This window comes from Zosterops lateralis, assembly GCF_965231275.1.
Source record: "Zosterops lateralis genome assembly, chromosome: 11".
NCBI lineage: Eukaryota > Metazoa > Chordata > Aves > Passeriformes > Zosteropidae > Zosterops > Zosterops lateralis.
The window spans coordinates 4,476,298-4,491,633 of NC_139771.1; the positions used below are offsets into that span (position 1 = coordinate 4,476,298).

At 41.1% G+C, this 15,336-nt stretch overlaps 1 protein-coding gene across 1 annotated transcript in view; it reads left to right on the plus strand.

Annotated features, from left to right (window-relative positions):
- Positions 1-15,336, plus strand: part of DOCK3 (dedicator of cytokinesis 3) — a gene marked incomplete at its 5' end in the record, with an annotated part of 197,309 nt that overhangs the window by 161,621 nt on the left and 20,352 nt on the right. Inside the window, 8 exons of the mRNA XM_083869273.1 lie at positions 462-555; positions 1,230-1,378; positions 6,009-6,095; positions 7,684-7,788; positions 12,600-12,741; positions 13,453-13,619; positions 14,154-14,240; positions 14,696-14,875. Of these exons, the coding sequence (XP_083725399.1) occupies positions 462-555; positions 1,230-1,378; positions 6,009-6,095; positions 7,684-7,788; positions 12,600-12,741; positions 13,453-13,619; positions 14,154-14,240; positions 14,696-14,875 (1,011 nt within the window). The remainder of the gene's footprint in view (positions 1-461; positions 556-1,229; positions 1,379-6,008; positions 6,096-7,683; positions 7,789-12,599; positions 12,742-13,452; positions 13,620-14,153; positions 14,241-14,695; positions 14,876-15,336) is intronic.

The window sequence follows — 15,336 nt, forward strand, 5'->3', positions numbered from 1 at the left end:
ATACTGTGAAATCTTGTAGCTGGGATGGGAAAGGCTGGGATAGGAATCTGTGTCAGGCAAGTGTAGCTTCAGAATCCAAGCACTGGGAATACAGAAAAGAATGATGAGGATTGGGAGGATCCTCTGGAGGTCTCTGGTTCTACTCGCTGCTTAAAGCAGGGCCAGATAGGTCAGGCACCTCAGGGCTGTGTCCAGCTGAGGTCTGTGTATCCCTGTGACACAGGTTCTACAACCTCTCTCACCTCTTCTTTCAGATTTTAACTACCTTCATTTGGAAAAAAAAAATCATGCCACAATAAAATTAGTGGGTTAGATGAGTGTGAATGTGAAAAGCATTATTACTTTTCTTTCCCATTAAGAATGCGTTCTCTTTTCAATACCTTTGCATCTCCACAGATGCTGCTGAGTGCTTGAATGAAGGGAGACTCTCAAGAGTAACAGCTCTATTTTTTCTTCCACAGAATTTCTACAAATCTGAAATTAACAAGGAGGAGATGTACATCCGCTATATCCACAAACTGTGTGACATGCACCTGCAGGCTGAGAACTACACAGGTGAGGGAGACATTCCACAGAGTCTGCTTGAAGTCCTCATGACATTTTTTAACTTTCCCAATGTTATAATATCTGGTTCATTCTTTTGGAAAGAATTTGCACGAATCACTTACGGCAGTTGGGAAGGCAAGAAGCTGAGGCCCAGCTCCTTTCCTTAAGTTCAGTATTGTCTGTTTATGCCCACAAAACCACATGATCATTGCATTATATACAGATTTTACATTAAGGTGTCCTTGGAGAAGATGGATTAAAAAAAAATCACAACAGCAGAATGAAATGTGGAGGAAGATTAGCAAAACCACCATTATATTATCACTTGTCATATTTCCTCGCCTTGCAGTGCTGAGGGGGCACTTGGAACGTGTCTGGACTCTAATACTGTGTTGTCCAAGCTCTGTTTACAGCTGCAGGCCCCAAATCAGATCTGAACATCTGACTGTGCATTTAAATCAAGTAGCTGGTAAAAAGAAACTTGACAGATTTGTACCTAAAAATCGTGTCCTGCTATTTTAAGTAATTGAATCATTTAATGGTCCTCTAAGAGTTGAGATTTTTTTCACAAACTATAAATCAGAAATCACAGACCGTATCAGAAGCAGGTCTGTGACCTTTCAGTATTGGCTGTGTTTATTTGCTGTCATTGATTCAGCGTTCCATAATTGCCTTTCCTACAGAGGCTGCATTCACTTTGCTTTTGTACTGTGAGTTGCTTCAGTGGGAGGACAGACCTCTGAGAGAGTTCCTGCATTACCCATCTCAGTCAGAGTGGCAACGTAAGGAAGGTCTGTGCCGTAAGATTATCCATTACTTCAACAAAGGGAAGGTATGCCAACTTCTTCTCTCTTCCAGCAGCTTCCTTCCCTTTTCCTGACTGACTTAGGGCTTGCAAGCCATCATCTCAGTTCAGTAGTCTGGAAGTAAATTTGTATCAAAAAGGGTTTATAGCATGACAAATTGACTCTCTGGACAAAAAAAAAAAACAGATGAGAAAAGGTATTTCATTATGTATGGCATTTGGAATGTGTTAGGGAGGCCAACAGGACAAACACCAAAACATTTTGAAACCTTTAAACCAAGCCTTGGATCTGCTGATGTGGCAGAGTGCTACTTCCTCAGCTTTGGGAGGCAGGATTGCATTTTGTAGCTGTCTATGCAAACTGCTGTGCTGTGACTCCCTTGAGAACTTGTTTTGTGCTTAAACTACACAAGGAAATGGCAGGCAAATGCTATAGGGGTCTTTTTATTGAAAAAGGTTTAAGTCTTTTCAGTGTCACTTATTTTAAAGTGATTTTCAATTAAAGTGCAGTTCCATCCACTGCACAAGAAGAAAATCAATCCATTTCAATTTCATATATTGAGTATGGGTTTTCTACAGTTAATTATATTTTTTTTTCAATTACTGCAGAGGTAGATGTTTTAGTCCCTTGTGTCATGGTGTTTTGGGAGCATTTCAGAGGTGAACCTTAAAATTGACATCATCTATTGGAGTATTTTCAAATTTTTCCCTTCTCTAGGAAAATTCCTCCAGCTTATGTTCTTGGGAGATAACATCTATATGTGTGCCTCAGGGTTGATTTTGCCTGTGATGGCAATGACAGTGGCATTAAAATACAAATGTGAGTAGATTCTTATGGGGCTGCCATTCCAGATAATTCTCTCCTAGTCCTGGTAATAGGAGTTGCATATGGCAGAAACATTTTCTACAGAACCTGCAAAAGGAAGTCAGATTCCTGTGTAAAGGAGAAAATGGCCCATTTATGAGGAAATGATTAAGATTTTTTTTGTGTGTCTGCCAGAGTTGCTCTGTTGTGATAACACTGCATATGGTTCTCTCATTTCAGAAATTTTATGGGATTTTTCAGACTGCAGTTAAAAACAAATTACTGGCTTGTGCAAATATTGCAGTACTGTACTGTTGGACTAGACAAAGATGATAGAGGCACTATAGAAAGCAAGTGAGCCTTTATTTTTGACAACAGTGAATCCATAGACACAGTGAAGGAGAGTAAAACTTGACTGATGTAATTAGGCTATAAAACTCCTAACAGATTATATAGTGTTAACCTCTTAGGTTTTCTCCCCAGTGGATGTTTTTGGTTGTGATTTGTCTTTTAATCCTCCTTTATTACAAATGGTAGCTGAATGATTAAATAATCCACTTAAGCAGTGTGTATGTCACTCAGACTATGGAAGTGAAAGATGCTGAGAAGCCAAATCCTCCTTTTCAGCATTCCTTCTGTGTGACAGGGAGCAGCTCAGGGAGTGGAAGAAACCTGCTTCCCTCTGCTTGTATCTGACAGCTTCTTTCTGCACTATCCTGAGATGGTCGCTCCTTAGGCACTGCAGAGCAGGATTTGTTGTTGTCCTTCAGTTGCATTTCCAGAGTTCCATTTCTCCTGCTGCTCCTGGCGTCTTCCACCAAGTGAGGGTGTCAAGGCCGAGTGTAAAGGCTGTAAAAATTCTGCAATTTTTAATAGGAAAATTTCCTCAGGACAGGAATGGGAGGAAAACTGGCCACAAGGATGTCTTGTGACATGCCAGTGGCACAGCCTGTGGCAGGCCTGAAGTGCTGCAGTGGATGCAGAACTGACTCTCACCCTCAGTAGCTCAGCAGCAGCCCTGTGCTGGGAATGAACATGGTGTTCCAAAGCCCTTTTAGCCTTCACTGGTGATTTCTGCTATGCTGTGAGTTGTTTTGTGGCTCAGCTGGCAGTGTGTGCAAGCACATAACTTAAATGGAAGACATTTTTAATCCTCAGTTACATTTTTGACCGTTAAAACTCAAAAGTTCTCTAGTTGAAGATATCCGTGAATGGAACAGTTTGAACCCGACTGATCGTGTTTCTGCACAGCAATAGCTAGAAAACTACACAACCCTTTTCTGTCCAGTTCACTGCTTGATTTATTAACTGAGAATTCTGACCAGCTCTCACCATGGCAATGCAGGGTCTGTTCTCCTCAGTGCAGCCAAGTGCACACAGAGACCCAAAGCAGAGTTCCCAAAGCACTTCAGTTTTGATCATGTGCTCCATACCCAACACTTGAAATCATTTCTCTTGTGTACCCTCATGGGAATCATTTCCAAAAGAAATCTACACACTGGGATGTGAGTAAATAAAGGCTGGCATTCAGAACGGGGGTGACTGTCTCTACCTGTGCTCCCCTGTGTGCAAGGAGCTGCACACAAGCTGAGAGTTCCTGGTGCCATAGGAGAAAGCTGCAATAAATGCCCTGTAAATGTGGCTGTCAAGTAATACACAACATGCAAACACATCAGAGGTCAGCAAAACAGAAAGCACTAATGAGGAAAATAACCAGTGGAGACATCAGGAAGTTATTTGAAGAGGGAAGTGACACTTGCATGTCACATGGAATTAAATATTAATTATCAGTACCGTGAAGATGTTACTCATTAGCAACACAGATTTTAAAACCAAAGCTACAGTGACTTGGATATCCATTCATTCCTTTTCCTTTCAAATATCTACAAACCATTTTCTCTTTAGAAAGCTACCTGCATATTGTTTTTCTTCACTTCTCTATCTCATCTTGTATCTGCAGAATACTCAGGTAGCACAGTGGAATTTCTTGGTGTGGAAACTGAAACAAAGAGAGAGCCTGAGTTAGGATGACAGGAATGGTATCAAGGTACATGTAGAGGAGGTAGTATACAGAGAAATCAGATGTGGTTACATGTTGTTAATGTAATTGTCATCAGAAAAGGAGCATGAAAAGGTTACATCCCTCAGATCACCTGGAGGGAAAACAGCCAGGGAGCTTTCTGCTTCTGTCCAGAACACAGATTAGAGTTAGGTAGGTTTTAGTCACAGCATCCCATTTGGAAGTAAGACTGCTTGCACTCTCTGAGGGGAAAAAAAAAAGCCATTTCTTCTTGGCCAGATGTTTTAGAAGTGAACATAGATCAGCTGAGGACTGAAAATCTATGTATAGTATCTCTGTAAAGAATGCACTGCAACCAGTAAAAATGCAATGGTGCTTGAGTTTGCAAATACAAACACTTAACTGACTATGGTTGATCTCAATTCAGTGGATTCAGTTTGTGTGTCATGAACTTTGACAACCCACAGCAAAAATCCTGTTAATTTGAGATCACAAATACCTCACTAATATTCAGAGTAGCCAAGAAACTGGTATTTCAGTTCCTTTCCTATTGTATCTATTGCTTTGATCTAAATAAATCTCAGGCCTCCTATTCTCCCAAACTACAAATACTATCAGAATATCCAAATTGATTCTGGTACAATGTTTTATTTAGCAAGTTTTTATTGAAGTTTTTGTAATTAACTGAAGCTAAAGATCTGTAGTGAGGAAGTGGTAGTAAGGAGAGAACAGACACTACAAATATGTGCTTAAAGGGAAACACTGTAAACTGCCTCATAAATTAAATTAAACACTGTAGAGATTCACTTTTTAATGTGAAGGTACATGTAACCAGAAAAACTGTTTCCATATTAAGTGCTAATATTTTACATAATTGCTTTTAATGACTGTTACCAAGAATTTACAATATTGCTATTAATATTCCTAAAACTTAAGGTGATAGTCTAACTCACACATTAATTTTGTTTTCACTACAGCAGGGTCCCATGTAAAACAACAGGCAAATTAGCCCAGTAATGCATAATGAAACTTAATCCAGTAAAGGTTCAACTGAGACCTTGGTGTTGTAAATCCTTTACCATAAGCATGGTAAGAAACAGCCACTCCCCCAAAAGGCTTCCAGTGTGTACAGGTAAAAGGTGATGGAAGAGGAGATTTCAGTGTAAAATAAGCCCTCCAGAAAGCCACTTGAGGTAACAGGAGAGTCTTTCTCTCAGTGTGGGTGTGCCCAATGTTGATCTCTCCCTCCTGACCTCTGTGATGAAGAGTATGGTGTGCTAGGAGAGATTTATTGTGTGGGATGGGGAGCTGAAGAAATTAGTGTGGCTTTCTGAATATGGATATTGACTGCAGTAATGCAGGTCAGATATGAGAATGTTTTGTGTATTGGAGTGTTCCCAGTGCCTGACAGTTTGTGCTCCAGTGGGAAGGGAAGCACTTTGCAGGGGAGCCGAGCCTTAACTCTGTACTCCAGGGAGTTCTAGTGCAAGAAGCAAAGGAGCTGTTGGGGGTGGGTTGAAGGGGTGTCTGGCACAAAGAAAAATTGTTAGTTTTATTATCTTTCTCCAAATAAGTTCCCAGTCTCATAAAGGAACTGTCAGAACAAGCAGTATGTGTGTGTAATTTCCACAGAACATATGCCTCTGTTCTCATCTTTTAGAAGGAATCGATCTGCTATTTAATGGAAATGATTTCATCGCATTGCATTTTCACATCTAATCTCTATCATTTCATACCAAATGAATGCCCAGAAATGAGTTTCCATGTTGCTGTCAGCTGAGCTGGCAGTGGCATCATGTTTGCTGTGAGTGTGATCTGCTTTGGCCCCGCAGAGCTGGGAGTTCGGCATCCCGCTGTGCCGAGAGCTGGTCCTGCAGTACGAGAGCCTCTATGACTACCAGAGCCTCAGCTGGATACGGGTGAGTGAGGCATTTCCCTCCCTGCAGACTCTGACACCATTCCCCACAGCGTTTGGCTCTCCTGTCAGAGCATTCTGAATTTAAAAAATAATTGCATTCCTCATGGAGTTCCATCCATTCACTGTGACTCCTTGCCATTGGTTCATATTGATGATTTTGTATGTCCACTGGAATAATTCCAGAGTCCGGTAACAGTAAAATCCCATGAATATATAGAGACAGCACAGACACACAGAAGCTGGGCTTGCTATTGCAATGGCATATTTACATATATTTTTGCATTAAATACCCTAGTTTTTAATACATATTTCATTTTAATTCCAAAAGAATCAAGGACAGCTTGTGCCTCAGTGAGATAAGATGAACAAGAGAGAGAAAATGAAGAAGGCAAATGTTTATGGAATTCTTATCAGTTTACAAGGATCTGGTCCTCTGGTGCAGCCAAACACATGAGAAAATCAGGGCACATTTGCAGCATCATGCTTTAATCAGAAAAAGCTGAAGTTCCTGTTGTTATTTAAAAACTTTCTGAGTGTGAAAATAGTTTACCTCCTCCTGTCACCTGGGGTAGCATACGTGTATCCAAATTTGAGATTTATGCTGCATGCATATACACAGTGGTTTAAATTATCTTTCTAAAAAATCCAGTTTATTTTTTTCTGAAGACACCTGTCTACCAATGTCTGATAAACTGGACTTCTGAAGAACCTGTTTTTTCCAAAGTGGTCCCAAAGAGAGGACATGACCAGCTTGGTTGTGCACTCACTGTGCCATTACACCACCACCACGTTCCCTGATGCTTCCTGCAATGACTTGGGGACCTTCTCCTTTCTGGAAAAGGAGTTAATGTTTGTGGGAACTGAGCACAAACTCAGTTCAGGGATGCAATATTGCAGTGGAAGCAATGATGTCAGACTGGTTCTTCTCCTTGAAAAGCCACCTTTTGGTACAGTAAAATTCCTGCGAGCCTTTCCACTGAGGTTCAGTTTGCCAAAGGGTCTAGAAATCCCACTCTTGATCTTTGTTGGCACAATGCCACAAAACTAGTTATTGGAACTAGATAAAAGTCCTTTTCCTCTTTCCAACCAGCTTTTTTGTCCATGTTAAACCTTCTGGTGCACAGAGCTGTAGAAGACTTAATTTTGTTTTATCCTTTTTCATGCCCCTCAACTCAATTAAGGCAAACACAATTAGATGTAATTTTCCAGGCAGTGGTATGGATTTTGATCTGTAGGAGAGAATAGGACAATGTGAGCCCGGCAATGTGGATCTCAATCTCAGCTTTGTCATTAATTCTGCAATGCAAAGAAAATCACATGCAAGACCTGTTTAATTTAAAATAAGATAACCAGGAAAAATTCATATGTCATCTTCCATAATGTAAAATGAGTATGATGATATTCTAGTCTTTTCCACCATGTAGACTGGTTTAATTAATAATTTTTATCTTTAACAGAATTTCAGTCTTTTCAAAAAAAAAATTCAGGAGTAAAAGAGTAATGTCATATTTTATTTAATGAGTCTTGAGATGTTAATGTTTTAAGTGCAGCTTTAAGGGGCTGATAGCAGCTATCTCTTTCCTCCACAGAAAATGGAAGCTACCTATTATGACAATATCATGGAACAGCAGCGCTTAGAACCGGAGTTTTTCAGAGTTGGTTTTTATGGTCGAAAATTCCCATTTTTCCTGCGGGTAAGCCAAACTTATACAGGATGTGACAAAGTGACCAGGCTCAGAGTAGCTGTTGAGGCTTTGTATTTTTGTTTTGGGGATATGATGTTTACCATTCAGCATATTTTTTTAAGCCTGCACAAATAAAAACAATTTTCTGGTTGAACTGAAGGACATGGTCCACTGGGAATGTTCTTGGGAACAGAGATCAGAAATTTGACTCAAGCCACTGTGAATTTTTGATGATCTGCAGATGCAGCACAAATTGTCTCTATATTAAGCAAAATGCTGTACTGCAGCAATGTTGGGTCATTACAACTAATTTTCATCATCTCAAATTATCACACTTTTAAAAAAGTCTCACTTGACAGAATTCTAATCCCAGCCTGATGACTCTTATGCTATGTGCAAGTGAAAATTTCCTCTCTTCAACAAAAAGCCAAACAGCTTCTTTGAACGTGTCCTCACTTGGAGCTCATTGTGTCCTGGTGTACCAATCCATCTAAAAAGTGAAATTTTCTTCTTTTCCTAATGAGGAATCAAACCTTAAATGGATATTTGTTTATACAATGTCTTCTTGCTAGTTTAGAGCAAGGAAGAAATATAATCTGACAAGTGTTCCAAGAGCTGCCTGCAAATTGATGGCAGATGCCATCAAATGTGACAGGACAAGGTAACTGGAAGCTTTCAAGGAGTGGAGGTGCATGGTTTGTGTTCCCTTTGAAGGAATGGTTTGATAAGAGGTGGCACCAATTGAGGTACACAGGATGGAGCCATACAAAGCCAAGCCATTCTGAAAGCTGCCCTCTTATACTTCCCTCTGATTATGAATTTGGTTTTTTGGTTTTTTTTTAACAAGGATTTAAATACTTACACAGGCAGGGGTAATAAAGGCAAGTTGGAATTAGTCAAGAAGAATAAACACCAGTAGATAAAGGGTAGTGGTTTCATGTTATTTGAAGGTGAACAGTGCCAGAATCAGAGAGTCACAGAATCATTTAGGTTGGAAAAGACCTCCAAGATCCAACCTTTGACCAATCACTACCTTGTCAACCAGACCATGGCACCAGTGCTACAACCAGTGTTTCTTGAACACCTCCAGGGATGGTGACTTCATCACCCCCCTGGGCAGCCCCTTCCAATGCCTGACAGCCCTTTCCATAAAGAAATTCTTGTTGATGTCCAGCCTGAATGTCCCCTGGTGCAGCCTGATGCAGTTTCTTCTCCTCCTGTCCCTTGTTCCCTGGGAGCAGAGCCCGATCCCCACCTGGTTACCACTTCTCCGGGGGTCGTAGAGGGTGAGAAGGTCTCCCTTAAGCCTCTTTTTCTCCAGTCTGAGCCCCTCCTCCTTCAGCTGCTCGTCACAGAATTTAGAATGCAGCAGGCTGAAGCAGTGTGTGGAACACCCCTGCAGAGCAATCCAAAGAAAGGAAGGTGCTGCAGTGTGAACCGAGAGCTGCCCTTTCATGAAGATCTCCAGAGAAAACTGACAACTCCTGGTTTTATTTTTAACAACAAATGTTTCAGCAAGTGAGTGACAACACAGTCATCATGGCACACAAGTGTTCCTAACATCTGAAGTGCTGTCAGTGACTCGAGCTTATCTTTTTATCTTGTGGATCCTCACTTTTACCTGGGATCCTGCATGGCCAAAGTGTGTGACGCTACTTGATCTTGCTGTGCTCAGCCCTGACTCTTTGCAAAGAGCTGTAACAATGTGGATCCTTGGCTGGAGACATTACCAGCGAACACGAGCGTACATAATTATAATCCTTGTTAATTCTGCAATTATATTTGGTAGCAGTACTTTTGATAGCAGATTACTAATGTAGCAATCTCATTAAAAGTCATCCTCCTCCTTTCTCTCCCTAATGATCCATACAGCACACACATTGTGGAGCACAGACTAAGCCCATTATCTGTCACATCAGCATGGATCACACTGTAAAGAGATTGGAAGCAGCTATTCTAGAGAAGAAAAAAGATTTACATGGATTTAAAATCTTCAAATGGATATGAGAGTGATTTAAAGTGAACAAGTAACTCCAAGCCCTTTTCTCATGCATTTTTCTATTGCTGTATAGCTTAAGACAGAAAATAACCACTTCTTTCTGCATCTTTGACTGTTGAAGACCCTTTGTCTAGAAAAGACATTGTTCATGTTTCTATGAATTCTGCATCTATTTCTAGTCCTTCTACATAAGTAAATTTAAATTAAAGCTGTCCATATCTTCCATGTACCAGAAGTTCGACTAAGGCCTGACAAGCCACATTTTGAGATCTTGTGTTGGCATCTGTCTGAAAAGTCTTATTAAATTTAGCTTTGAGGTGTTTTCAGGGCATTATTTTTAGAATCACAATAACTTTATTTATAGGATTACAGTTTTCTAGATTGCTGCAATCAAAAGTTAAAACAGAGAATGCAGTGTCATGAAGATACTCACCTTCAAACATGAGCTCACTCCAAATTTAATAATAGCTGCAAAGTTTGAGCATTACAGACTGAACTGTCAAGATTCATCATGTGATTCTTCTCCCAGTCCATTGGTTGCTGTGACTGATGCATACAAAGTGACACGTCACAGCCAGAACATGAGATCCTTTCCATAAAGTTGAAATGCAAAGCCAAGGATAACTGAACTCCTTGCCTGTGTTTTAAGATCTGGTTTTGCAACTTTCCCTTCGATTTTGCTACAAGACCAAAAACTGCTTGGCCACATCCCTTTTCCAGAGCAATTAAAAACACATTCTTAAATCTACTGCAGTTTCTAAATGCAAGTAATAAAAGGGTATTCTTGTTTCTTAAAATTTTTAATTGTTTTATGAAGGTGAAAACCCTCCCTGTTCTTCGAGTTATTATGCCAGGGTATCAGACCCAGCCAGCACAGGTTTAGGAGGGGTAGGTTATGTTTGACCAACCTGGTCTCCTTCCATGACCAGGTGACCTGCCTGGGGGATCCTGTGGGTATATCTACCTGGACTTCAGCAAGGCCTTTGGCACTGTCTCCCACAGCTTATCCACTCCTGGATAAGCTGGCAGTCCAGGCTTGGACAGGAGCACTCTTTGCTGGGTTAGGAAGTGGCTGCATGGCCAGGCCCAGAGAGTGGTGGAGAACGGTGCTGTATCCAGCTGGGGACAGTCATCAGTGTTGTCCCTCAGGGGTCTGTGCTGAGGCCAGCTCTGTTCAGCGTTTGTATTGGCAACATGGATGAGGGTTTTATTAGTAAATTTGCAGACAACACTGAGCTGAGAGTGTGTGTCAATCTGCTGAAAGGTAGGAGGGCTCTGCAGAGAGACCTGGAACGGTTGGATGGATGGGCAGAGTCCAGTAAGATGAAGTTTATTAAGTCCAAGTGCCCCTCAGTTTAGGAAGGACATTTAGTGCTGTGTCCAGCTCTGGCCCCTCAGTTTAGGAAGGACGTTGAGACACTTGAGCATGTCCAGAGGAGGCAACGAGGCTGGTGAGGGGCTGGGAACACAAACCCTGTGAGGAACGACTGAGGGAGCTGGGATTGTTTATCCTGGAGAAAAGGAGACTCAGAGGTGACCTTATCACTCTCCACAACTCCCTGAAAGGTGGTTTTAGTCAGGTGGGAGTTGGTCTCTTTCTCCAGGCAGCAACTGACAGAACAAGAGGACACAGCCTCAGGCTGCACCAAGGGAAATATAGGAATATAGGTTGGATATCAAGAAAAAGTTTTTTACGGAAAGAGTGATAAAGTATTGGAATGATCTGCCCAGGGAGGAGGTGGAGTCACCATCCCTGGATGTGTTTAAAAAAAAAAAACTTGATGTGGCACTCAGTGCCATGATTTAGTTTAGTTGAGGTGTTAGGGCTGGGTTGGACTCAGTGATCTTGGAGGTCTCTTCCAACCCAATGATTCTGTGATTCTATGCGTATGAGAGTTTAAACTACCAAAATTTAGAGAATTTGGATATATTAACACTGATGAAAATTGTTGTTTGTGAGGGTTTAAGGCACTAGAATGCAATCTTCCTGACACTGAGGAATTTAGAAATCCTGTGTTGTGCAGTTTGGAGTTAGAGATGGCTCAAAAAGCATCCAAGAATTCTGCACAAGTGGTTTAATGCCTCAAGAGTCATATTTAAATGCACCTTTCCATTATTAGCAGAAATGAAATTTTATTCATCAAGAGGAAAGTGCTTTTAGGGCCGAAGGGGAATTTGTTAAGTTGCCACTGAGAATTCTTGCTAAAGCTTTTCTGTATTACTGTGCTATAGACAGGGGAGTTCCTGAGCATGTATTGTTTGTTCATCATGATCAGGGCTGGGTTGTATGGCTGTGATAATACAGCAGTGATTAAACAGTGATTTTTGTGAATAGTTTGTTGCAGCTTCTCTCTAAGGAGAACCGATAAAATGATAAACATATATCTCCCTCTGTTGTATGAGATCCTCAGGACTTTTATCCATCTGGTGTAAATTGTATTTGACAACAGCTTTCCCAGCGCAGAACAGCCAAGCTGGTGACTTAGGTTTTAGTTGATATGTAGTCCAGTTAAAAATAGTGCCTTTTCTGAAAAGCAGGTAAGAAGGGACCACAAGACTGAATGCTGTGTGTTCCTGAATCAGAGGTTTTGTGCTGTTTAGAGTTCAGTGGAATAGTCTCCTCATTCATCACTTCTCCATGAAGTACGTTGTAAAGAAAAAGGAAGGGATATAATACATCTACTCGCACATTAGTATATTGCCACTGTCATTTATCTTTGGTTTTGAAGTAACATTTAAAGTGAGATGGAAGTCAGTAGAATTTAACTTACTTTTAAGTTAAATGCTTAAGGATGCTAATATATGCTTGTCCTTCTTGCAGAACAAAGAATATGTGTGTCGGGGCCACGACTATGAGAGGCTGGAAGCCTTCCAGCAGAGGATGCTTAGCGAGTTCCCCCAAGCCATTGCAATGCAGCACCCAAACCACCCCGATGACTCCATACTGCAGTGTGATGCTCAGTGTATCCTTCTGTGAAAGGGCAACTCTCCCTGGAGCTGGGGCGGAACACAGAGGTAGAACTGGATATGGACAAAACCAGACCCTGTCTGCAGGAGACAGTAACTGGTTCATTGTGGGATGTGGTGTTGGAGAGTGGTCACTTTTTATTCGGGGAGTAATTCAGGTCATGTTCCATGTAGAAGGGAAAGGGCTGTGCTTGGTCATATCCACGTTTAATGCTTTACCAACAGCACTGGCATCACACACAGTTTGTGTCCTTAGGAGTATTCCTGATACCTTCTCTTGGCCAGTATTTTATTGGGAACAGATACTAGTTCCAGAGCACTATTTTCCATTCTCCTTATTATTTTTTACATCAGTATTTTACTTTTTCACAATTTCCCTTTCTTTAAAACTGCTGAACCTTTTCATACCCAAGGCTTTGAATCTCGTTATTCTCATTGGTCACCTGTACTGGGATTTGGTACACCCAGTACAATGCTCAGTGCATTTAAAGACTGAAACACATCACGTTTAAGGAGACTGCAGGGACTTTGGAGAGCTTAGTCGTGGAACCCCCACTCTTTGGCTTCTGTGAGAACAGCACGGATACTGTGCGGGATTTGAATTGTAAGGACACTGTCAGCAAATGGAGCCTCCTGTGTGGGTTGCTATTTTCTGTTTGTTTTTTCTAACATCTGGATGAAGTTTTCTTTGACTGCACAATTACCAGATTTACAGATCTATGCGGTGACTCCCATCCCAGACAACATAGACGTGCTGCAAATGGACCATGTCCCTGATCGCATCAAGAGCTTTTACCGCGTCAACAACATCCGCAAGTTCCGCTATGACAGACCCTTCCACAAGGGCCCCAAGGACAAGGAGAATGAATTTAAGGTACAAGTAGCAAATAAGCAGTGTTTGAGTGTTCATCTCTTCAAGGTAAATACTGTCTTCTTATTTTATGCTGATAGAGCCTTTCAGGTAATCCTGATTTGATAGCCAAAGAGCCACAGTAACTCAAGTAACAGGTGAAGTCCATGGTCTGATTGAATACTGTTGAGTTCTGACCTGACTAAAACATTGTCTAGTTTAAAGGTGAGTTATTTTAGTGCCAGGAGGCACTGTTTGTTTGGCTGGACTTTTTTTTTATTACTGACTTAAAGGTCTACTATGTCTTTTTGGGTCCCATGACACAACTGGTGATTGGTCAAGTTTTGAAAACTAATAGAAATGTTGAATGTGTTGTTTCAAGCATACTGAATTCCTGTTTTGTTGTTTAAGTGACTTTCAGGAAGACCTTTTACAGAATTAATGCTTGTGAGGTTAATGCATTCTTTTCTGAGCCTTGCCCTCTTTGCACCTGTAGTAAGACTACAGAGGATGTGGTTGTGACTCACTGTTCCTCACAGCCTCAATTACTCCTTGCAGAGCTTGTGGATTGAACGCACCACTCTGACCCTGACTCACAGTTTGCCTGGGATCTCTCGGTGGTTTGAAGTGGAGAGAAGAGAACTGGTAACATTCATAATTTCTGTAATTCGGGGTTGAAATGATGAGTTACTGAGGACATGGGATAGGCAGCTTAAAACTCACTGGGCTGAAATCTTGCTGTTTAAAATGGTGTTTACCAAAGATTAAATACATCCTTTTTCTACCACTTCATCTAAATAATTGCTGAATGTAACCAGGGGAATTGTATGAGCTAATAGTGCAATGGAGACAGTGCCAAAAGGATGGAATAATTGCATTGCTGCCATGTCTTCAGTACATAGAAAGACACTTATTATTGGAAGCGAGCAACCTGAAATCCAGCATTGCCGAGGGTGGAGTTTGTTAATGTAGCTAATTTCCTACAAAGCAGTAAAAGCAAAGGGAGCTCACTGAACAATCCTGGAGTATCATTTTATTACAAGGAAGATAAATCTCAGTGAAGTGTCCACAGAATTAAAGTATATTTTATTGCCTTTGAGGTTGAAGTAAGTCCTTTGGAAAATGCCATTCAAGTGGTTGAGAACAAAAACCAGGAGCTGAGGACACTGATAAGCCAGTACCAGCATAAACAGATGCATGGCAACATTAATCTTCTCAGCATGTGTCTGAACGGAGTGATTGATGCCGCCGTTAATGGGGGAATTGCACGGTACCAGGAGGTGAGCCGGGCTCCATTCCGATTGAGTATCGCCCTTCCTCAGTTTTATTTGCATTTCTGTTTCAGTGACAGTATGGCTTCATAAGATAAGCAATTCTCATGTGCATTTTCTGAAGATGGGGTTACACTCCCTACTTGGTTATTCTGCATCAGTGCTTGCATAGCCACATGCCAAGAGGCTCCGGGGTGGAGCTGGGATCTCACATGGAAATAGGTACAAGTAACAGCAGGGTTTCTGAAAGATGACACTTTGTTACCTGGAAATCCTCACTTGGCAGGTAAAACAGTGAACTCTTTTAATACTGCTTACATTATAAATCCATTTTGCAATAGAGGCTGTGGGACTGGTAGTAACTGATTAGGTCTGGAAAGAGGAGAAACTACTAATTCATGCTATTGAACCATTATCTTTGCTGATGGGCTAATTTCAGACTTGCTGTAGAACTAAAATGATGTTAAATA